This window comes from Coregonus clupeaformis, chromosome 28 (assembly GCF_020615455.1).
Source record: "Coregonus clupeaformis isolate EN_2021a chromosome 28, ASM2061545v1, whole genome shotgun sequence".
Classification (NCBI taxonomy): domain Eukaryota; kingdom Metazoa; phylum Chordata; class Actinopteri; order Salmoniformes; family Salmonidae; genus Coregonus; species Coregonus clupeaformis.
The window spans coordinates 5,599,525-5,624,422 of NC_059219.1; the positions used below are offsets into that span (position 1 = coordinate 5,599,525).

The window sequence follows — 24,898 nt, forward strand, 5'->3', positions numbered from 1 at the left end:
AGTTTTACTGTTCTACTGTTCTAGCCTAAACAACACTGCTATAGCTGTCCAACAGGGCTAGTTTTACTGTTCTACTGTTCTAGCCTAAACAACACGGATACAGCTGTCCAACAGGGCTAGTTTTACTGTTCTACTGTTTTAGCCTAAACAACACTGATACAGCTGTCCAACAGAGCTTGTTTTACTGTTCTACTGTTCTAGCCTAAACAACACGGATACAGCTGTCCAACAGGGCTAGTTTTACTGCTCTAGCCTAAACAACACAGCTACAGCTGCCCAACAGGGCTAGTTTTACTGTTCTACTGTTTTAGCCTAAACAACACTGATACAGCTGTCCAACAGGGCTAGTTTTACTGTTCTATTGTTCTAGCCTAAACAACACTGCTACAGCTGTCCAACAGGGCTAGTTTTACTGTTCTACTGTTCTAGCCTAAACAACACGGATACAGCTGTCCAACAGGGCTAGTTTTACTGTTCTACTGTTTTAGCCTAAACAACACTGATACAGCTGTCCAACAGAGCTTGTTTTACTGTTCTACTGTTCTAGCCTAAACAACACGGATACAGCTGTCCAACAGGGCTAGTTTTACTGTTCTAGCCTAAACAACACTGATACAGCTGTCCAACAGGGCTAGTTTGACTGTTTTACTGTTCTAGCCTAAACAACACTGATACAGCTGTCCAACAGAGCTTGTTTTACTGTTCTACTGTTCTAGACTAAACAACACTGATACAGCTGTCCAACAGGGCTAGTTTTACTGTTCTACTGTTCTAGCCTAAACAACACTGATACAGCTGTCCGACAGGGCTAGTTTTACTGTTCTACTGTTTTAGCCTAAACAACACTGATACAGCTGTCCAACAGAGCTTGTTTTACTGTTTTACTGTTCTAGCCTAAACAACACTGATACAGCTGTCCAACAGAGCTTGTTTTACTGTTCTACTGTTCTAGACTAAACAACACTGATACAGCTGTCCAACAGGGCTAGTTTTACTGTTCTACTGTTCTAGCCTAAACTACACTGCTACAGCTGTCCAACAGGGCTGGTTTTACTGTTCTACTGTTCTAGCCTAAACAACACTGTTACAGCTGTCCAACAGGGCTAGTTTTACTGTTCTACTGTTCTAGCCTAAACATCACTGCTACAGCTGTCCAACAGGGCTAGTTTTACTGTTCTACTGTTCTAGCCTAAACAACACTGCTACAGCTGTCCAACAGGGCTAGTTTTCCTGTTCTAGCCTAAACAACACTGATACAGCTGTCCAACAGGGCTAGTTTTACTGTTCTACTGTTCTAGCCTAAAAACACTGCTACAGCTGTCCAACAGGGCTAGTTTTACTGTTCTACTGTTCTAGCCTAAACAACACTGCTACAGCTGTCCAACAGGTCTAGTTTTACTGTTCTACTGTTCTAGCCTAAACAACACTGCTATAGCTGTCCAACAGGGCTAGTTTTACTGTTCTACTGTTCTAGCCTAAACAACACTGCTACAGCTGTCCAACAGGGCTAGTTTTACTGTTCTACCGTTCTAGCCTAAACAACACTGTTACAGCTGTCCAACATGGCTAGTTGTACTGTTCTACTGTTTTAGCCTAAACAACACTGATACAGCTGTCCAACAGGGCTAGTTTTACTGCTCTAGCCTAAACAACACAGCTACAGCTGCCCAACAGGGCTAGTTTTACTGTTCTACTGTTTTAGCCTAAACAACACTGATACAGCTGTCCAACAGGGCTAGTTTTACTGTTCTATTGTTCTAGCCTAAACAACACTGCTACAGCTGTCCAACAGGGCTAGGTTTACTGTTCTACTGTTCTAGCCTAAACAACACTGATACAGCTGTCAAACAGGGCTAGTTTTACTGTTCTACTGTTCTAGCCTAAACAACACTGCTACAGCTGTCCAACAGGGCAAATTTTACTGTTCTACTGTTCTAGCCTAAACAACACTGATACAGCTGTCCAACAGGGCTAGTTTTACTGTTCTAGCCTAAACAACACTGATACAGCTGTCCAACAGGGCTACTTTTACTGTTCTAGCCTAAACAACACTGCTACAGCTGTCCAACAGGGCTAGTTTTACTGTTCTACTGTTCTAGCCTAAACAACACTGCTACAGCTGTCCAACAGGGCTCATTTTACTGTTCTACTGTTCTAGCCTAAACAACACTGATACAGCTGTCCAACAGGGCTAGTTTTACTGTTCTAGCCTAAACAACACTGCTACAGCTGTCCAACAGGGCTAGTTTTACTGTTCTACTGTTTTAGCCTAAACAACACTGATACGGCTGTCCAACTGGGCTAGTTTTACTGTTCTAGCATAAACAACACTGCTACAGCTGTCCAACAGGGCTAGTTTTACTGTTCTAGCGTAAACAACACTGCTACAGCTGTCCAACAGGGCTAGTTTTACTGCTCTACTGTTCTAGCCTAAACAACACTGCTACAGCTGTCCAACAGGGCTAGTTTTACTGTTCTACTGCTGTAGCCTAAACAACACTGCTACAGCTGTCCAGCAGGGCTAGTTTTACTGTTCTACTGTTCTAGCCTAAACAACACTGATACAGCTGTCCAACAGGGCTCGTTTACTGTTCTAGCCTAAACAACACTGATACAGCTGTCCAACAGGGCTAGTTTGACTGTTCTACTGTTCTAGCCTAAACAACACTGATACAGCTGTCCAACAGGGCTAGTTTTACTGTTCTACTGTTCTAGCCTAAACAACACTGATACAGCTGTCCAACAGGGCTAGTTTTACTGTTCTAGCCTAAACAACACTGTTACAGCTGTCCAACAGGGCTAGTTTTACTCTTCTACTGTTCTAGCCTAAACAACACTGATACAGCTGTCCAACAGGGCTAGTTTTACTGTTCTACTGTTCTAGCCTAAACATCACTGCTACAGCTGTCCAACAGGGCTAGTTTTACTGTTCTACTGTTCTAGCCTAAACAACACTGCTACAGCTGTCCAACAGGGCTAGTTTTCCTGTTCTAGCCTAAACAACACTGATACAGCTGTCCAACAGGGCTAGTTTTACTGTTCTACTGTTCTAGCCTAAAAACACTGCTACAGCTGTCCAACAGGGCTAGTTTTACTGTTCTACTGTTCTAGCCTAAACAACACTGCTAGCAGCTGTCCAACAGGTCTAGTTTTACTGTTCTACTGTTCTAGCCTAAACAACACTGCTATAGCTGTCCAACAGGGCTAGTTTTACTGTTCTACTGTTCTAGCCTAAACAACACTGCTACAGCTGTCCAACAGGGCTAGTTTTACTGTTCTACCGTTCTAGCCTAAACAACACTGTTACAGCTGTCCAACATGGCTAGTTGTACTGTTCTACTGTTTTAGCCTAAACAACACTGATACAGCTGTCCAACAGGGCTAGTTTTACTGCTCTAGCCTAAACAACACAGCTACAGCTGCCCAACAGGGCTAGTTTTTACTGTTCTACTGTTTTAGCCTAAACAACACTGATACAGCTGTCCAACAGGGCTAGTTTTACTGTTCTATTGTTCTAGCCTAAACAACACTGCTACAGCTGTCCAACAGGGCTAGGTTTACTGTTCTACTGTTCTAGCCTAAACAACACTGATACAGCTGTCAAACAGGGCTAGTTTTACTGTTCTACTGTTCTAGCCTAAACAACACTGCTACAGCTGTCCAACAGGGCTAGTTTTACTGTTCTACCGTTCTAGCCTAAACAACACTGTTACAGCTGTCCAACATGGCTAGTTGTACTGTTCTACTGTTTTAGCCTAAACAACACTGATACAGCTGTCCAACAGGGCTAGTTTTACTGCTCTAGCCTAAACAACACAGCTACAGCTGCCCAACAGGGCTAGTTTTACTGTTCTACTGTTTTAGCCTAAACAACACTGATACAGCTGTCCAACAGGGCTAGTTTTACTGTTCTATTGTTCTAGCCTAAACAACACTGCTACAGCTGTCCAACAGGGCTAGGTTTACTGTTCTACTGTTCTAGCCTAAACAACACTGATACAGCTGTCAAACAGGGCTAGTTTTACTGTTCTACTGTTCTAGCCTAAACAACACTGCTACAGCTGTCCAACAGGGCAAATTTTACTGTTCTACTGTTCTAGCCTAAACAACACTGATACAGCTGTCCAACAGGGCTAGTTTTACTGTTCTAGCCTAAACAACACTGATACAGCTGTCCAACAGGGCTACTTTTACTGTTCTAGCCTAAACAACACTGCTACAGCTGTCCAACAGGGCTAGTTTTACTGTTCTACTGTTCTAGCCTAAACAACACTGCTACAGCTGTCCAACAGGGCTCATTTTACTGTTCTACTGTTCTAGCCTAAACAACACTGATACAGCTGTCCAACAGGGCTAGTTTTACTGTTCTAGCCTAAACAACACTGCTACAGCTGTCCAACAGGGCTAGTTTTACTGTTCTACTGTTTTAGCCTAAACAACACTGATACGGCTGTCCAACTGGGCTAGTTTTACTGTTCTAGCATAAACAACACTGCTACAGCTGTCCAACAGGGCTAGTTTTACTGTTCTAGCGTAAACAACACTGCTACAGCTGTCCAACAGGGCTAGTTTTACTGCTCTACTGTTCTAGCCTAAACAACACTGCTACAGCTGTCCAACAGGGCTAGTTTTACTGTTCTACTGCTGTAGCCTAAACAACACTGCTACAGCTGTCCAGCAGGGCTAGTTTTACTGTTCTACTGTTCTAGCCTAAACAACACTGATACAGCTGTCCAACAGGGCTCGTTTTACTGTTCTACTGTTGTAGACTAAACAACACTGTTACAGCTGTCCAACAGGGCTAGTTTTACTGTTCTACTGTTCTAGCCTAAACTACACTGCTACAGCTGTCCAACAGGGCTAGTTTTACTGTTCTACTGTTCTAGCCTAAACAACACTGTTACAGCTGTCCAACAGGGCTAGTTTTACTGTTCTACTGTTCTAGCCTAAACAACACTGTTACAGCTGTCCAACAGGGCTAGTTTTACTGTTCTAGCCTAAACAACACTGCTACAGCTGTCCAACAGGGCTAGTTTTACTGTTCTACTGTTCTAGCCTAAACAACACTGATACAGCTGTCCAACAGGGCTAGTTTTACTGTTCTACTGTTTTAGCCTAAACAACACTGATACAGCTGTCCAACAGAGCTTGTTTTACTGTTCTACTGTTCTAGCCTAAACAACACGGATACAGCTGTCCAACAGGGCTAGTTTTACTGTTCTAGCCTAAACAACACTGATACAGCTGTCCAACAGGGCTAGTTTTACTGTTCTACTGTTCTAGCCTAAACAACACTGATACAGCTGTCCAACAGAGCTTGTTTTACTGTTCTACTGTTCTAGACTAAACAACACTGATACAGCTGTCCAACAGGGCTAGTTTTACTGTTCTACTGTTCTAGCCTAAACAACACTGATACAGCTGTCCAACAGGGCTAGTTTTACTGTTCTACTGTTTTAGCCTAAACAACACTGATACAGCTGTCCAACAGAGCTTGTTTTACTGTTTTACTGTTCTAGCCTAAACAACACTGATACAGCTGTCCAACAGAGCTTGTTTTACTGTTCTACTGTTCTAGACTAAACAACACTGATACAGCTGTCCAACAGGGCTAGTTTTACTGTTCTACTGTTCTAGCCTAAACTACACTGCTACAGCTGTCCAACAGGGCTGGTTTTACTGTTCTACTGTTCTAGCCTAAACAACACTGTTACAGCTGTCCAACAGGGCTAGTTTTACTGTTCTACTGTTCTAGCCTAAACATCACTGCTACAGCTGTCCAACAGGGCTAGTTTTACTGTTCTACTGTTCTAGCCTAAACAACACTGCTACAGCTGTCCAACAGGGCTAGTTTTCCTGTTCTAGCCTAAACAACACTGATACAGCTGTCCAACAGGGCTAGTTTTACTGTTCTACTGTTCTAGCCTAAAAAACACTGCTACAGCTGTCCAACAGGGCTAGTTTTACTGTTCTACTGTTCTAGACTAAACAACACTGCTACAGCTGTCCAACAGGGCTAGTTTTACTGTTCTACTGTTCTAGCCTAAACAACACTGCTATAGCTGTCCAACAGGGCTAGTTTTACTGTTCTACTGTTCTAGCCTAAACAACACTGCTACAGCTGTCCAACAGGGCTAGTTTTACTGTTCTACCGTTCTAGCCTAAACAACACTGTTACAGCTGTCCAACATGGCTAGTTGTACTGTTCTACTGTTTTAGCCTAAACAACACTGATACAGCTGTCCAACAGGGCTAGTTTTACTGCTCTAGCCTAAACAACACAGCTACAGCTGCCCAACAGGGCTAGTTTTACTGTTCTACTGTTTTAGCCTAAACAACACTGATACAGCTGTCCAACAGGGCTAGTTTTACTGTTCTATTGTTCTAGCCTAAACAACACTGCTACAGCTGTCCAACAGGGCTAGGTTTACTGTTCTACTGTTCTAGCCTAAACAACACTGATACAGCTGTCAAACAGGGCTAGTTTTACTGTTCTACTGTTCTAGCCTAAACAACACTGCTACAGCTGTCCAACAGGGCTAATTTTACTGTTCTACTGTTCTAGCCTAAACAACACTGATACAGCTGTCCAACAGGGCTACTTTTACTGTTCTAGCCTAAACAACACTGCTACAGCTGTCCAACAGGGCTAGTTTTATTGTTCTACTGTTCTAGCCTAAACAACACTGCTACAGCTGTCCAACAGGGCTCATTTTACTGTTCTACTGTTCTAGCCTAAACAACACTGATACAGCTGTCCAACAGGGCTAGTTTTACTGTTCTAGCCTAAACAACACTGCTACAGCTGTCCAACAGGGCTAGTTTTACTGTTCTACTGTTTTAGCCTAAACAACACTGATACGGCTGTCCAACTGGGCTAGTTTTACTGTTCTAGCATAAACAACACTGTTACAGCTGTCCAACAGGGCTAGTTTTACTGTTCTAGCGTAAACAACACTGCTACAGCTGTCCAACAGGGCTAGTTTTACTGCTCTACTGTTCTAGCCTAAACAACACTGCTACAGCTGTCCAACAGGGCTAGTTTTACTGTTCTACTGCTGTAGCCTAAACAACACTGCTACAGCTGTCCAGCAGGGCTAGTTTTACTGTTCTACTGTTCTAGCCTAAACAACACTGATACAGCTGTCCAACAGGGCTCGTTTTACTGTTCTAGCCTAAACAACACTGATACAGCTGTCCAACAGGGCTAGTTTGACTGTTCTACTGTTCTAGCCTAAACAACACTGATACAGCTGTCCAACAGGGCTAGTTTTACTGTTCTACTGTTCTAGCCTAAACAACACTGATACAGCTGTCAAACAGGGCTAGTTTTACTGTTCTACTGTTCTAGCCTAAACAACACTGCTACAGCTGTCCAACAGGGCTAATTTTACTGTTCTACTGTTCTAGCCTAAACAACACTGATACAGCTGTCCAACAGGGCTAGTTTTAATGTTCTAGCCTAAACAACACTGATACAGCTGTCCAACAGGGCTACTTTTACTGTTCTAGCCTAAACAACACTGCTACAGCTGTCCAACAGGGCTAGTTTTACTGTTCTACTGTTTTAGCCTAAACAACACTGATACGGCTGTCCAACTGGGCTAGTTTTACTGTTCTAGCATAAACAACACTGCTACAGCTGTCCAACAGGGCTAGTTTTACTGTTCTACTGTTCTAGCCTAAACAACACTGCTACAGCTGTCCAACAGGGCTAGTTTTACTGTTCTAGCGTAAACAACACTGCTACAGCTGTCCAACAGGGCTAGTTTTACTGCTCTACTGTTCTAGCCTAAACAACACTGCTACAGCTGTCCAACAGGGCTAGTTTTACTGTTCTACTGTTGTAGCCTAAACAACACTGCTACAGCTGTCCAGCAGGGCTAGTTTTACTGTTCTACTGTTCTAGCCTAAACAACACTGATACAGCTGTCCAACAACGCTCGTTTTACTGTTCTAGCCTAAACAACACTGATACAGCTGTCCAACAGGGCTAGTTTTACTGTTCTAGCCTAAACAACACTGATACAGCTGTCCAACAGGGCTAGTTTGACTGTTCTACTGTTCTAGCCTAAACAACACTGATACAGCTGTCCAACAGGGCTTGTTTTACTGTTCTACCCAAGACAAGACTTTCACTGGGTTCATCTCAGACCTCAGCCATTATTTAGCAGATGTGATGAAACCTAGCTCAACGCAGTGCTGCCTGTGTGTGTGTGTGTCTGTCTGTCTGCCCGTCCGTCCATCTGTCGGTCTGTCTGTCCCAACACCCTTCACTCATCTCTCTGTTCTGCCTCTTTCCTACAGTGTTGATTTCTCATTTTCTTTACTGGTGTGACGATAACAATAACACAGTATTGTTGTCAATCAACAGTTCTGATCTCTCTCTCTCTCTGGGTGTGTGTGTGTGTGTGTGTGTGTGTGTGTGTGTGTGTGTGTGTGTGTGTGTGTGTGTGTGTGTGTGTGTGTGTGTGTGTGTGTGTGTCTGTGTGTCTGTGTGTTTGTGTCTGTGTGTCTGTGTGTGTCTCCTACAGGTACAGAGAGCTGAGTCCCAGGGTGAGACCCAGGCTGCAGAGGAACTCCTGCTCATCAACAAACCTCTGACAGAACTCACCTCCCTGCTCATTCAGATGGTAAGACATGGTGTCTGTCTGTCTGCCTACCTGTCTGTCTGTCTGTCTGTCTGTCTGTCTGTCTGTCTGTCTGTCTGTCTGTCTGTCTGCATACCTGTCTGTCTGTCTGTGTGTCTGTCTGTCTGTCTGTCTACCTGTCTGTATATATGTCTGTCTGTCTGTCTGTCTGTCTACCTGTACCTGTCTGTCTGCCTGTCTGCCAACCTGAATATCTGCTGTCTGTCTGCCTGTCTACCTGTACCTGTCAACCTGCCTGTCTGGCTACCTGTCTGTCTGTCTGCCTGTTTGTCTGCCTGCCTGTTAGTACTGTATGTGTGGTTATTACCGTTTAACAAACAGTACAGTGTATTTATAAAAGATATCCAATGATGGAGGATACTTATAAAACTTCATTGAAAAGTGCTGGAGCTCTCAGATCAAGGGGTTTGGAAGAGGGTGCTAGCCACTGCCAGGTAAATGCTGGTCCATCTTTGAGAATATTATTCACCATGACCCAAATAGGTTAGTAAATAATAATGATCTATTCCCAGATATTGTTGATGTGATTTATCCATTTCCATTCTAATTGAGTGTAGCTGGTCTTATGATAAAACTTAAAATAGTCAGCTTGAAATAATTCATTTGAAACATTCAAATATTAAATAACATTTTCATTGTCAGTCATGCCTTTTGACGAAGCCCCTGAAAACTTGACTTGTTGCTGATACAACATCATAAACTGAGTGGATTCTGAACGCATCATCAATAATGGACGACCCATTGTGATTGAATGGTTTCTGCTAGTTCTGTGATATGAGAATCTATAGAAATAGATTATGAATGATGATGGAAGCTCCAGAGAAAGATGGCGCCTGCGTTTTAAAATGAAGAGTTTGGGTTATTGGGTAGATATTGCGTTACATACTTAATTGTATTATTAGCCCCATCATTCCACTGTGAAATAGGCTTAAAAAATATATATAAGCATTTTGGATTTTTGACATCCTTCGTATTCCTCAAAATTATTTCTCATTCACTGCTAACTTTGGCCTTGAGGTTAGGAGAAGGTAACTCAATTTCATAAAGTACCAGGGGCTTGAATGATTGACGACTTCCAGTTTTAGGACAAGTTGTATCTGTTGGGCATGGTAGCACCACACTCCTACACACACACACACAAACACACACACACACAGAGTACACACGCACACACACAAAGCAAAGAGTACACACACACACACACACAGAGAGTACACACACACACACACACACACACACACAAAGCAAAGAGTACACACACACACACAGAGAGTACACACACACACACACACACACAAAGCAAAGAGTACACACACACACACAGAGAGTATACACACACACACACACACACACACAGAGAGTACACACACACCATATTGCCTCCCCCCTAGAGTACCTCTGGTCCACCATACTCTCGGTTGGTATTTCTGAACAAGTGAACTGAGTGAACACACACACATAGGAACACTCTGCGAGCCTCCCCTCTGGCCATGTAAATCACACAGATGGCATAGGAGAACAGACCCACTGGGAGGGCCTTTTAAACGCTTTACGCCAGCATGCCCCGTGGTGCTGCATGGAGCCCACTCTGTGTTTACCCATGGCCACAGACAGCCTGTACTCAGGCCCATGCTTCATCCACCTCCACAGCCCCGGCCCTCAGCCCCAGCCTCAGCCCCAGCCAAGCTGTCCCTCTGAGCCGCAGGGGAGTGACTCAACCTACCAACCCCCTGCCTGCCTGGCTTGCTGCACCCACCCACCAACCACCACCACCACTCCGTACACCAGCAGCCCAGACTGCTAGCCTTGTGTCAACATATTTCTGCATAGAAACAGTGAGCTGAGAGAGAGCATGACAAAGTGCCTGCCTGGAAGTCAGCGGCCTGCAGTTGAACCACACTCAACCTCTCAGTCTGAACAGCCTTCTGTTTGACTGGGGCTTTGTTTGTTTGTTTGTTTGTGTGTGTGTGTGTGTGTATGTGTGAGTGTGTGTGTGTGTGTGTGTGTGTGTGTGCGTGCGTGCGTGCGTGCGTGTGTGTGTGTGTAAGGTTGTGTATTGCCTGAAGAGCTGCTGAACAGAGTGTGTCACAACAGGGTCTGAAACACAAACCTGCTCTCTTGGTGACCTGCACTTGTGGTCTGTCACAAACAGATTGCTCACTAAAAACAGCAATGACTTGGAAGGAGACAGCCAAAGCTCTGATCAGTGTTATACTGCTGATATAACCCCGCCTCTTTTTACAGCGATAGCAATGGATTTTATGGGAATTTATGCAAATACATACAATTTTGCATGAGCTGCCAAACTCTGTGCCTGATAATATGCAATTTTACTGCGGCTGTAAATTAACATTTGCTCCGCATAATGAAGAATGTTCATGCATAAATATAGCCCTTCACCAGCACAGTGCATCAAGAAGACGTATGTGTTTTGAGGCAGTAAGAGGCCTTATTGAACATGTTGAATGCAGACTTCAACAACATAGGCTGGTGTCCTAGTAAATACACCTCAGGCTCCCTCTCAATGTTACTTACTGACAAAGAACTGGAGTATGGCTGGGAGAGTTTATGTGTGTCTGTGTGTGTGTGTGTCTGTCTGTGTGTGTGTCTGTCTGTGTGTGTGTGTGTGTGTGTGTGTGTGTGTGTGTGTGTGTGTGTGTGTGTGTGCTATGTGTGTGCTATGTGTGTGCATGTGTGAGTGAGTAAATTAATACATTCATTCTGGGGAGGAGCAGTATGTTATGTCATGATGGGGGCAGAACTCTGAGGACAGCACTGCTACACGTCAGTCCACTTGTTGCTCCCCTCTCCTCTTTCAGCCCACTTCAATACCTTATGATTTCATGCATTGGATTCATTGCATTTTATTTATTATCCTTCTTTAGATGCATCTACTACCACTGTTGAGTAAACAGGACATTGATGTAAAGCCTGCTGAGCAGGTGTTAACTCTTGTCTGTTTTGACTTGGTATTGGCATCTGAACAATACTATCAGCACAAGACTGCACAGTGAGACTAAAGAGCCTTTCAGTGGTGGGTTTGGCTTGAGCAGGGAGTTTAGAATGCTGGGCATTTTGGGAGAGACCTGGGGGCGGGCTCTTTCTGGATCATTGTTTGGGATTTCGGCATTCGGCCCGTGCTGAGTGGCGGCCGGCGTACAAAAGAGGGGCAGGATTAGGCCTTCTCTGCGCCCCTGCCCCCTGGCCCCTCAGCCCCATGGGACTGAGGCTGAGTGGAAGAGGGCAGCAACGGATCAGCGGTGAAAGGAGCCTAAACCCCAAGTAATTACGCCCCTAGCTTTTAGCTTTTACTGAAATATAGGACTGGGTGGGGACTGGAGGGAGAAGCCCTGAGCTGAGCTGGGTTTCATTGCTAGGTCACAGTGATGTGATGGGTTCCTATAGAAGGGCCATTGCTTAGAACCCAAGGTGTCTCTCTCTCTTGTTGATGAAGCTTCAAAGACCCCTAGCCAAGCCCCCTAGTCTAGCCCCCTAGTCTAGCCCCCTACCCTAGCCCCCTACCCTAGCCCCCTACCCTAGCCCCCTACCCTAGCCCCCTAGCCTAGCCCCCTAGTCTAGCCCACTAGCCTAGCTTCCTACCCTAGCTCCCTACCCTAGCCCCCTAGCCTAGCCCCCTACCCTAGCTCCCTACACTAGCCCCCTAGCCTAGCCCCCTAGTCTAGCCTCCTAGTCTAGCCCCCTAGCCTAGCCCCCTAGTCTAGCCCCCTAGCCTAGCCCCCTAGTCTAGCCCCCTAGTCTAGCCTCCTAGTCTAGCCCCCTAGCCTAGCCCCCTACCCTAGCTCCCTACCCTAGCCCCCTACCCTAGCCCCCTACCCTAGCCCCCTACCCTAGCTCCCTAGCTTCTAATGTCCACAGCAGGCAGGCTCATCAGGGCAGGGTCACTATACCTAGCCTGGTCCCACATCTGTTTGTTTTGTATAGCCAACTCATATGTTTTGTTATTGGCAAACAATGACCATAGGAGATAGCTATACAGCATAACCAGACATGGTACCAGGCTACTATTATACCTAGTTGCACAGAGAGAGTCCTCCCATGGATGGTTCCTCAGTCAGTCAGTACTGTTTGACACAGAAATACAGAAATAGAACAGAAACTATGGAACTGCCTATCACAGTAACCCCCCCATACATACCTTCAGCACAGACTGCGTTATTTTTATCAGTCTCAGGATACATTATAAATCTCTTTCCAGAGACGTCATCATGGCTCTGATTTGGCACCAATATCGGCAGAGCTGTCCATGGAATAGCAGCATGGCATTGGTAATGTCCCAAAAGGCACCCAGTTCCCTTTATAGTGCACTACTTTATAGTGCACTACTTACCCCCTTTTTTCTCCCCAATTTTGATCTTGTCTCATCGCTGCAACTCCCCAAAAGGCTCGGGAGGCGAAGGTCGAGTCATGGGTCCCCCGAAACATGACCCGCCAAACCGCGCCTCTTAACACCCGCCCGCTTAACCCGGAAGCCAGCCGCACCAATATGTCGGAGGAAACACTGTTCAACTGACGACCGGGGTCAGCCTGCAGGCGCCCGGCCCGCCACAAGGAGTCGCTAGTGCCCGGCCAAACCCTCCCCCAACCCGGACGACACTGGGCCAATTGTGCGGCGCCCTATGGGACTCCCGCTGTGATACAGCCCGGGATCTCCCGCTGTGATACATCTATGGCATCTGCGATGCAGTGCCATAGACCGCTACGCAGTGCACTGTTTTTGACCAGGGACCATAGGGCCCTATATAGGGAATAGGGTGCCATTTGGGACGGAGACATTCAGTGCAGAGCATGAAGAAGTGGAATGGAAGAGGGAAGGAAAGACGAGACAGCTGAGTTAATGGAGATTTCTCCCACTGATTGAGATGTCACTCATCGCTACCATGGCAGCTTGTCACTATCCGTGGCATCTGACACCTTCACTGTCAAGGTGTTGGCAACATGAAGAGAAGGGAAGTAAAGAGATGCTGACCGGGAAATTATGGAGGAACCAAATCCAGTTTGAGACCAGATTGAACCAAAGAAATGCAGTGAAAATGAAAGCGGGATGTTGATCACCTCTTGGAATGGTTCCTTTCTGGACTCTTCTAATGGAAGCTGTTCCTCACAACCTTGTGTCGTTATGGTCCGGTTGTATACTGATTGTAAAATAATGTTTTTAGACAGCTTTTTAGTGACCAGAAAAATAAGTATTTAATGGTTCAAATCTGGTTCTCTGAGGTCTCTATAACCAGAATATGATGTCATTATAGCGTCCCATACCAATGTTTAACCTGCTGGTGGCTAGGATGTAGTTAGCCTGCTGGTGGCTAGGCTGTAGTTAGCCTGCTGGTGGCTAGGCTGTAGTTAGCCTGCTGGTCACTAGGCTGTAGTTAGCCTGCTGGTGGCTAGGCTGTAGTTAGCCTGCTGGTGGCTAGGCTGTAGTTAGCCTGCTGGTGGCTAGGCTGTAGTTAGCCTGCTGGTCGCTAGGCTGTAGTTAGCCTGCTGGTCGCTAAGCTGTAGTTAGCCTGCTGGTCGCTAGGCTGTAGTTAGCCTGCTGGTGGCTAGGCTGTAGTTAGCCTGCTGGTGACTAGGCTGTAGTTTGTCAGGAAGTGGTTTGGAGATTACACACAGGACCAGGTGATGATGAGTCAGTCTATTCACATCAGCGGTTTACATTGTGTTATCTCATTACAGGTGTATGAGTCAAGGTTGACATTTCCCTAAGAGCAGAAACCAAACTGAGAACAACAAGCACTATATAGGTACAGTAGAGCTGAATAGAACAGTTGTATAAAAGCGGTAACCAGAAATAACACTACTGGTCTTTTGTTGTGTAGATCCTAAGTATTGCAGAAAGCTATCCCAGATGAGCACCCCATTCCTGGAAAACGTTTGGTAGCACCGGCACACCTAAATAATATTTTGTTGTCTTTGTGTGTGTTCGCTGTACTATAGCTGCCGTGTGGGGATGTGGAGGTGTATGAGGAGACCAGTCAGTGTCTATCCCTACTGATGCAGCTGTATGGAGGGGACAGCCCTGACTCCCTCAGCCCCCTGAACCTCCAGAGCCTCAGCCACGCGCTGCAGCTCCAGACCCAGCCTAAACAACACAGACTACTGCTCCGCATCATCAAACGCCTGGTGAGTAGAGAACCCTCCCACCTAGAGCACTCATGACAGCTTAAGATACTACTGTGTTGTAGTCTTGTGTTACCATACTTCCTAGACTTGTTCATCAATCAGAGGAAGCCTGCAAGCCGAAGGCTATAGCAGTAGTAGTAGAAAACATGAGTTTTGCAGCAGCATAATCATCATCCATAGCCACATCCCAAAATGTTTTCTTCCCCCCTACTCTTATGATGTGCACATATGAGTTTCACCCATCTTTTCCCACTTACTGCAGTGTGTTGGTTTAATTTTGGCATAATACTGTAATCATTTACCAGCAGCAGCAACTAGGCCTGGCACAATTACAGAATAGCCTTGTAACTGACGGTTATGGATGAAGACCGTCATGAAAATAAAATAACCGTCATAACTGCTTTTAAAAAGTATTATTGTAATTGTATTTTTTGGGGGTGTGTGGAACGAACAGCTGACTGGAGACGGGACGGCCGGGCATTCGGGGGGTTGAGTCCGTTTCTGATGTAACATGGACTCTACAGTAACATAGTCACTACAACGTGATGAAACTTTGTTGCTCCTTGCTGAAACAAGCCAGATGTTGTAGCAAACGAGTCTTCGGTTGCCTAGGCAACGCCCCCCTCCCTGCAGCAGCAGCACATGCAGTCAAGAGAGTAGGAGAGGAGAAAATGGATTTTAAAAACAGTTATTATTACGGTGACCGCAGTCATTTTGCTGACCAATAACCGTCATCCAGAATTCCTTGAGCTTCACAGCCCTAGCAGCAACTCCACTCTGTTGTTTTGTTGAAGAGAAAAGTGAGATGATGAAGTAATGTGTTTCTCACCTTCCCTGTGGGAGGGGGTCCCTGGAAAACTCCCAATCAGCAGCCTTTTATAGAACACTGCTGTCAGAGGTGTCAGCAGCACTTCGAAAGAGAGAGGGAAAGAGAGATTAAAGGAAGAGAGATACAGTTTGTGTGTGTGTGTGTGTGAGTTTGTGTGTGTGTGTGTGTGTGTGTGTGTGTGTGTGTGTGTGTGTGTGTGTGTGTGTGTGTGTGTGTGTGTGTGAGCGTGCATTTGTGCGCACGCTTGGTGTGTGTGTGCGTACGTTTTTGTGTGTGTTCCAAATTGAAAGTTCTTCTCTACTGGATAGGTCGGGTGGCTGGGGGCCACGAACCGTACTGTTGTTCCAGTGTTTGTGGTGGGGAGTGATTCAGCGCTGGCCTGGAGGAATGGGAGGGCAGCTGACCTCAAGGCTGCCTTGTTGTGTGTCTCTCTCTCTCTCTCCCTGGGGTGGGAAATCTGGGGGGTCTATCCATTCCAAAAGAACTCCTGTGAAGAAAAAAGTTAGAAATATGGGAAGTAAAACTGTGCAGCAGCCACAGTTACAGTGATTGGGCTTTAGGAATGTCATCACTTCACTCAATGTTTTCTGCTTTCATTTATACAGTATTTGAAACAGTCTTTAACTTGTTGGTTTAGCTCAGATACTCAAACTACATAAGTATGTGACGTTAGCCTATGCAGTTACTTACTGTATAGGGGACCATAAATTGATATTGTGGTCTGGGTGTATGTTTAGACTTTTTGATATGTCTCAAATGTGCCTCCAACCTGACTGATGACCAAACGTAATGGATAACAAAACCGTGAGACATTGCTTTTTGATATCAGTATGAAAGCAATTAGTTGGGAAATAGGAGATTTTCAAAGGAGCCTCTGGCCAGGAAGAAAGAGAGTGATGTTTGATATTAGGTTTGTTGCCAAGCAACTCCCAACCTTTACATTTCAACTGAAGCTCTGCTAAGGACATTGTTAAGGGAAACCGTCCAAGGGTAAATGCTCTGGTAAAATTTGGTGTATAGGGTGCCATTTGGGATTCACACATATTGTTGACTGGTCTGTGTCTATATTATCTGTGGTAGTGATTGTATTGGGGAGGAGAGGTAAGGTAGGCAGCAGAAGACAGGTAACTGGAAGAGGAGGAGTGAAGGGTCTGTCTGAGTGACAGAGGAGAAAGAGGAGAAGTCATTTTGTGGCGAGTGCCCCTTCACCTCATTACTGTTTCAACCAACCTGGTCTCTCTCCTTTTCTCTTTCACTTTTACCCCCCTCTCCTTCCTTCCTTCCTTCTCTCTCTCTCTCTTTTTCTCTCTCGTTGATGTCGTGTGGTTTCTCACCTCTCAGCCTGTTGCCTTCCACAGCAGGAATCCCTAGGGCTGTAGACCAGACCTCCTCTCTCTGCCTCCTCTCTGTCCTCACCTCACCATCCACTTCATATAGCAGTAATACCACTGGATCTCCTTACCTTACACTCTTAGAAAAAAGGGTTCCAAAAGGGTTCCTCGGCTGTCCCCATAGGAGAACCCTTTACGGTTCCAGGTAGAACCCTCTGTGGAAAGGGTTCTACATGTAACCCAAAAGGGTTCTACCTGGAACCAAAAAGGGATCTTCAAAGCGTTTTCCTATGGGGACAGCCGAAGAACCCTTTTAGGTTCTAGATTGAACCTTTTATTCTAAGAGTGTATGGAGCCATCCTATTCTCTTGAGTCGCTGATGTAATATAATGGTCATTTGTGATGCTGTCTGTGGGTCATTATTTCAGTAAATAATAACCCAGAAATACAGCCGGTATGATGCATTTTGCATCATATGATGCATTTGCCGGCTGTATTTCTGTATTTTGAACGTTTTATATCTTGAAAACTTGATTGCTGACATGCAAAACATTTTGGGACTATATCAACAATGGACTAATGAAACAAATACCAAAATATAGTTTTTGGGTGGAGTTTTCCTTTAAGTGCCTGCAGTGCAGTTATAGGTTTTTTATTTTCTTAGTTGGACTGCTTGTGTAGTTAAGCTGCATTCTGCAGAACATGGTGCTTGTGTAGTGGCGTAGTGGTCTAAGTCTCCTGAGTGGCGCAGTGGTCTAAGGCACTGCTTTGCAGTGCTAACTGTGCCACTAGAGATCCTGGTTCGAATCCAGGCTCTGTCGCAGCCGGCCGCGACCGGGAGACTCATGGACGGCGCACAATTGGCCCAGCGTCGTCCAGGGTAGGGGAGGGAATGGCCTGCAGGGATGTAGCTCAGTTGATAGAGCATGGCGTTTGCAACGCCAGGGTTGTGGGTTCGATTCCCGCGGGGGGCCAGTATAAAAAAAAAAATATGTATTCACTAACTGTAAGTCGCTCTGGATAAGAGCGTCTGCTAAATGACTAAAATGTAAAATGTAAAATGTGTATTATAGATTCAGGCTGCATTCTGCAGGACATGATCCTTGATTGCTTCATTCAGGTTTGATTCATTTCCTGACAAAGTGAGTAATCACTTGGATGGAAATTCCTGCCATGTTGCACTATACAATTTACAACACAAAACCCTCAGGCCAAACCGAATATATATTTAAAACATGTTATATTGCTGTATCTTATGCCTTAAAGCTATCTCATTGTCATTTATCCAGTCCAAGTTACGGCAGGTTAAAATAACACCTTCTAGTTTTAATGCAGCAGTATTATCGATTTGGTGAACTGTAGCTGTCAGTAAACCTTTCTAATATTTTGAGCCAATATGAATAATGGTCCTTAAAGTATGGAAGACGCATGAAAACTTTATTTTACATTATACCAGTAGATAGGCTTACATTTCAATTTAGTCTTTCCAAATAAACATCAACTAATCTAGCCTGTTCTTTGTGGTGGAAAATTGCAAAACAATATTCATATCACTATGGTGATGTGTAGCAAAACAAGTCTGTAATCTATTATAAAATGCAAGCTATATTTCACTATGTTATGGATAAATTAATCCCAAAGATTTAGGCAGAGACTATTTTTAAGGTATAATAGAAAAAGATGTAATAGAAGCAGCTGTGAGGGAGATCTGTCTCTGATTTCCAGTCAGGGAAGAACTCACTAGGGAGATGGTTGCAGGTCCCTCATATAGAGGAGGGATAATGATAATACCATCATATTGTTACACAACAGTTATTTTATACAAGCAACAGTTCCAGAACACAATGGTCTTGTGTTAGGGTGCAGACATACCAGGAGTCTGTGACATGCATAACATCACAGTTCCAACACAGAACAGAGCATAAACCTTGACAAGTTATAACAGATCAACCCAAATTCTGTCACCACAACTAAAACAGTTGTCTAACACATTTCAATTCATTTCTTCACTGAGTTCTAGGTTACCCTATTACAGATAAACCTTGCACCTGGCTCTACCTGACTTTAACAAGGGGCCCCAGGGCTAATTTATCATCAGACATGTTACTATACTCTGCGCTGCTCTCTCGCTGTTCTCCCGCTCAATGAAAGGTTATTAACAATTTACAGGCCGTAGTCTCTGGACGCTCCTCTCGCTCCGTAAAGACGGATCCATCCGAGGTCTTCTCCTGCTATCTGCTTTTTTCTCTCTCCTAATGAGCTGCAGTGTGTTCTTAGCATTGTGAATCAAATATCACACTTCTCCCCCTAAAATAAAGGCGTGTCCTTGCTACTCCACCACTGCTGCTTTGTCTTGGATGGCACAGCAGTGAGTCTGTCTGTGTAAGTAACTGTAACATCGGAATATGGGGATGCAACAGTGTTGGTATGGAAGTGTAGTTATAGCAATTATTGTGCTTCCTCAACTGGAATCAAACCAGACATTTGTTGTGATTCAATGATAGCTGTACTGCTGTATGGACAGATTCATATTAAGTCCCTTGGTCTAACGCCTGCTCTGTGTGGTCTTAAGCTCTCCTCCCAATCCTTCCTTCCTATGGAGAAGAGTGGGAGGATGTATAGACCCTCTAATCTGTGGAGAAACTCTTAACAGATTGTGTTTCATCATTCCCTGGTTCCCTGGCAAGTCATTTAAAATGTATATCTGGGCTCACCAATGTGTTGTTCACTAAATCCCTCCTTTTTTCTCTTTAATGGTCTGATCATGGGGCTGAGCTGGAATTACACACACACACACACACACACACACACACTGGAATTACCATTAACACTTGAGTTTAATTAGCCTTGTTAGTCCTTAGGAAGCAGAATCTGAGATGAGCTGTCATTTGGGAGGCAGGCGTTGTTGTTGTTGTTGTTGTTGTTGTTGTTGTTGTTTGGGCTGAGTCGGGATTTGCCGCCTGAGAACACCTGTCCTGGTGGGCGTAAGGGAGAAAGAGCCTGGCTGCTTTGACCCCCTTTGTGTTCAATTAAAAAGTGCTGTGATGAAAGTGCACCGTAGTGAATGAAGTGGTGGCCTATGCAGCAGCAGTGTGTGTTCTTCTGGCCTGTGTTCATCTGAACATGTGAATGTGCATTTGTGGGGTTTGTCCTTGAATGTAAGCTACATCAGTGAGCATATGCATCTGTGGCAGTTTAAAACCTTGTGCAATGAAAGATGGGTGTGGGACGTCAAGAATTCAAGGTTTGGACCAACACCACCCTATATGCACCAGTCTTGGTGTTCATCAAGGTTTGGACCAACACGCCCTATATGCACCAGTCTTGGTGTTCATCAAGGTTTGGACCAACACACCCTATCTGCACCAGTATTGGTGTTCATCAAGGTTTGGACCAACACACCCTATCTGCACCAGTCTTGGTGTTCATCAAGGTTTGGACCAACACCAACCTATCTGCACCAGTCTTGGTGTTCATCAAGGTTTGGACCAACACCAACCTATCTGCACCAGTCTTGGTGTTCATCAAGGTTTGGACCAACACACCCTATCTGCACCAGTATTGGTGTTCATCAAGGTTTGGACCAACACACCCTATCTGCACCAGTCTTGGTGTTCATCAAGGTTTGGACCAACACCAACCTATCTGCACCAGTCTTGGTGTTCATCAAGGTTTGGACCAACACCAACCTATCTGCACCAGTCTTGGTGTTCGTCAAGGTTTAGACCAACACTACCCTATCTGCACCACTCTTGGTGTTCATCAAGTTTTGGACCAACACCACCCTATCTGCACCAGTCTTGGTGTTCATCAAGTTTTGGACCAACACCACCTTATCTGCACCAGTCTTGGTGTTCGTCAAGGTTTAGACCAACACCACCCTATCTGCACCACTCTTGGTGTTCATCAAGTTTTGGACCAACACCACCCTATCTGCACCACTCTTGGTGTTCATCAAGTTTTGGACCAACACCACCCTATCTGCACCACTCTTGGTGTTCATCAAGTTTTGGACCAACACCACCCTATCTGCACCAGTCTTGGTGTTCATCAAGTTTTGGACCAACACCACCTTATCTGCACCAGTCTTGGTGTTCGTCAAGGTTTAGACCAACACCGCCCTATCTGCACCAGTCTTGGTGTTCATCAACGTTTGGACCAACACCACCCTATCTGCACCAGTCTTGGTGTTCATCAAGTTTTGGACCAACACCACCCTATCTGCACCAGTCTTGGTGTTCGTCAAGGTTTAGGCCAACACCGCCCTATCTGCACCAGTCTTGCTGTTCATCAAGTTTTGGACCAACACCACCTTATCTGCACCAGTCTTGGTGTTCGTCAAGGTTTAGACCAACACCACCCTATCTGCACCACTCTTGGTGTTCATCAAGTTTTGGACCAACACCACCCTATCTGCACCAGTCTTGGTGTTCATCAAGTTTTGGACCAACACCACCCTATCTGCACCACTCTTGGTGTTCATCAAGTTTTGGACCAACACCACCCTATCTGCACCAGTCTTGGTGTTCATCAAGTTTTGGACCAACACCACCCTATCTGCACCAGTCTTGGTGTTCGTCAAGGTTTAGGCCAACACCGCCCTATCTGCACCAGTCTTGCTGTTCATCAAGTTTTGGACCAACACCACCTTATCTGCACCAGTCTTGGTGTTCATCAAGGTTTGGACTAACACCACCCTATCTGCACCACTCTTGGTGTTCATCAAGGTTTAGACCAACACCACCTTATCTGCACCAGTATTGGTGTTCATCAAGGTTTGGACCAAACACACCCTATCTGCACCAGTCTTGGTGTTCATCAAGGTTTGGACCAACACCAACCTATTTGCACCAGTCTTGGTGTTCATCAAGGTTTGGACCAACACGCCCTATCTGCACCAGTATTGGTGTTCATCAAGGTTTGGACCAACACACCCTATCTGCACCAGTCTTGGTGTTCATCAAGGTTTGGACCAACACCAACCTATCTGCAACAGTCTTGGTGTTCATCAAGGTTTGGACCAACACCAGCCTATCTGCACCAGTCTTGGTGTTCGTCAAGGTTTAGACCAACACTACCCTATCTGCACCACTCTTGGTGTTCATCAAGTTTTGGACCAACACCACCATATCTGCACCAGTCTTGGTGTTCATCAAGTTTTGGACCAACACCACCTTATCTGCACCAGTCTTGGTGTTCGTCAAGGTTTAGACCAACACCACCCTATCTGCACCACTCTTGGTGTTCATCAAGGTTTGGACCAACACCACCCTATCTGCACCAGTCTTGGTGTTCATCAAGGTTTGGACCAACACCAACCTATCTGCACCAGTCTTGGTGTTCGTCAAGGTTTAGACCAACACTACCCTATCTGCACCACTCTTGGTGTTCATCAAGTTTTGGACCAACACCACCCTATCTGCACCAGTCTTGGTGTTCATCAAGTTTTGGACCAACACCACCTTATCTGCACCAGTCTTGGTGTTCGTCAAGGTTTAGACCAACACCACCCTATCTGCACCACTCTTGGTGTTCATCAAGTTTTGGACCAACACCACCCTATCTGCACCACTCTTGGTGTTCATCAAGTTTTGGACCAACACCACCCTATCTGCACCACTCTTGGTGTTCATCAAGTTTTGGACTAACACCACCCTATCTGCACCAGTCTTGGTGTTCGTCAAGGTTTAGACCAACACCGCCCTATCTGCACCAGTATTGGTGTTCATCAAGGTTTGGACCAACACCACCCTATCTGCACCAGTCTTGGTGTTCGTCAAGGTTTAGGCCAACACCGCCCTATCTGCACCAGTCTTGCTGTTCATCAAGTTTTGGACCAACACCACCTTATCTGCACCAGTCTTGGTGTTCGTCAAGGTTTAGACCAACACCACCCTATCTGCACCACTCTTGGTGTTCATCAAGTTTTGGACCAACACCACCCTATCTGCACCAGTCTTGGTGTTCATCAAGTTTTGGACCAACACCACCCTATCTGCACCAGTCTTGGTGTTCGTCAAGGTTTAGGCCAACACCGCCCTATCTGCACCAGTCTTGCTGTTCATCAAGTTTTGGACCAACACCACCTTATCTGCACCAGTCTTGGTGTTCATCAAGGTTTGGACTAACACCACCCTATCTGCACCACTCTTGGTGTTCATCAAGGTTTAGACCAACACCACCTTATCTGCACCAGTATTGGTGTTCATCAAGGTTTGGACCAAACACACCCTATCTGCACCAGTCTTGGTGTTCATCAAGGTTTGGACCAACACCAACCTATTTGCACCAGTCTTGGTGTTCATCAAGGTTTGGACCAACACGCCCTATCTGCACCAGTATTGGTGTTCATCAAGGTTTGGACCAACACACCCTATCTGCACCAGTCTTGGTGTTCATCAAGGTTTGGACCAACACCAACCTATCTGCACCAGTCTTGGTGTTCATCAAGGTTTGGACCAACACCAGCCTATCTGCACCAGTCTTGGTGTTCATCAAGTTTTGGACCAACACCAACCTATCTGCACCAGTCTTGGTGTTCGTCAAGGTTTAGACCAACACTACCCTATCTGCACCACTCTTGGTGTTCATCAAGTTTTGGACCAACACCACCCTATCTGCACCAGTCTTGGTGTTCATCAAGTTTTGGACCAACACCACCTTATCTGCACCAGTCTTGGTGTTCGTCAAGGTTTAGACCAACACCACCCTATCTGCACCACTCTTGGTGTTCATCAAGGTTTGGACCAACACCAACCTATCTGCACCAGTCTTGGTGTTCATCAAGGTTTGGACCAACACCAACCTATCTGCACCAGTCTTGGTGTTCATCAAGGTTTGGACCAACACACCCTATCTGCACCAGTATTGGTGTTCATCAAGGTTTGGACCAACACACCCTATCTGCACCAGTCTTGGTGTTCATCAAGGTTTGGACCAACACCAACCTATCTGCACCAGTCTTGGTGTTCATCAAGGTTTGGACCAACACCAACCTATCTGCACCAGTCTTGGTGTTCGTCAAGGTTTAGACCAACACTACCCTATCTGCACCACTCTTGGTGTTCATCAAGTTTTGGACCAACACCACCCTATCTGCACCAGTCTTGGTGTTCATCAAGTTTTGGACCAACACCACCTTATCTGCACCAGTCTTGGTGTTCGTCAAGGTTTAGACCAACACCACCCTATCTGCACCACTCTTGGTGTTCATCAAGTTTTGGACCAACACCACCCTATCTGCACCACTCTTGGTGTTCATCAAGTTTTGGACCAACACCACCCTATCTGCACCACTCTTGGTGTTCATCAAGTTTTGGACCAACACCACCCTATCTGCACCAGTCTTGGTGTTCATCAAGTTTTGGACCAACACCACCTTATCTGCACCAGTCTTGGTGTTCGTCAAGGTTTAGACCAACACCGCCCCTATCTGCACCAGTCTTGGTGTTCATCAACGCTTTGGACCAACACCACCCTATCTGCACCAGTCTTGGTGTTCATCAAGTTTTGGACCAACACCACCCTATCTGCACCAGTCTTGGTGTTCGTCAAGGTTTAGGCCAACACCGCCCTATCTGCACCAGTCTTGCTGTTCATCAAGTTTTGGACCAACACCACCTTATCTGCACCAGTCTTGGTGTTCGTCAAGGTTTAGACCAACACCACCCTATCTGCACCACTCTTGGTGTTCATCAAGTTTTGGACCAACACCACCCTATCTGCACCAGTCTTGGTGTTCATCAAGTTTTGGACCAACACCACCCTATCTGCACCACTCTTGGTGTTCATCAAGTTTTGGACCAACACCACCCTATCTGCACCAGTCTTGGTGTTCATCAAGTTTTGGACCAACACCACCCTATCTGCACCAGTCTTGGTGTTCGTCAAGGTTTAGGCCAACACCGCCCTATCTGCACCAGTCTTGCTGTTCATCAAGTTTTGGACCA

At 45.5% G+C, this 24,898-nt stretch overlaps 1 protein-coding gene across 1 annotated transcript in view; it reads left to right on the forward strand.

Annotated features, from left to right (window-relative positions):
• Positions 1–24,898, forward strand: part of LOC121542634 (serine/threonine-protein kinase ULK4) — a 153,997-nt gene that overhangs the window by 102,760 nt on the left and 26,339 nt on the right. The window contains exons 34-35 of the mRNA XM_041852083.2: positions 8,535–8,633; positions 14,604–14,789. Coding sequence (XP_041708017.1) covers positions 8,535–8,633; positions 14,604–14,789 — 285 coding nt within the window. The remainder of the gene's footprint in view (positions 1–8,534; positions 8,634–14,603; positions 14,790–24,898) is intronic.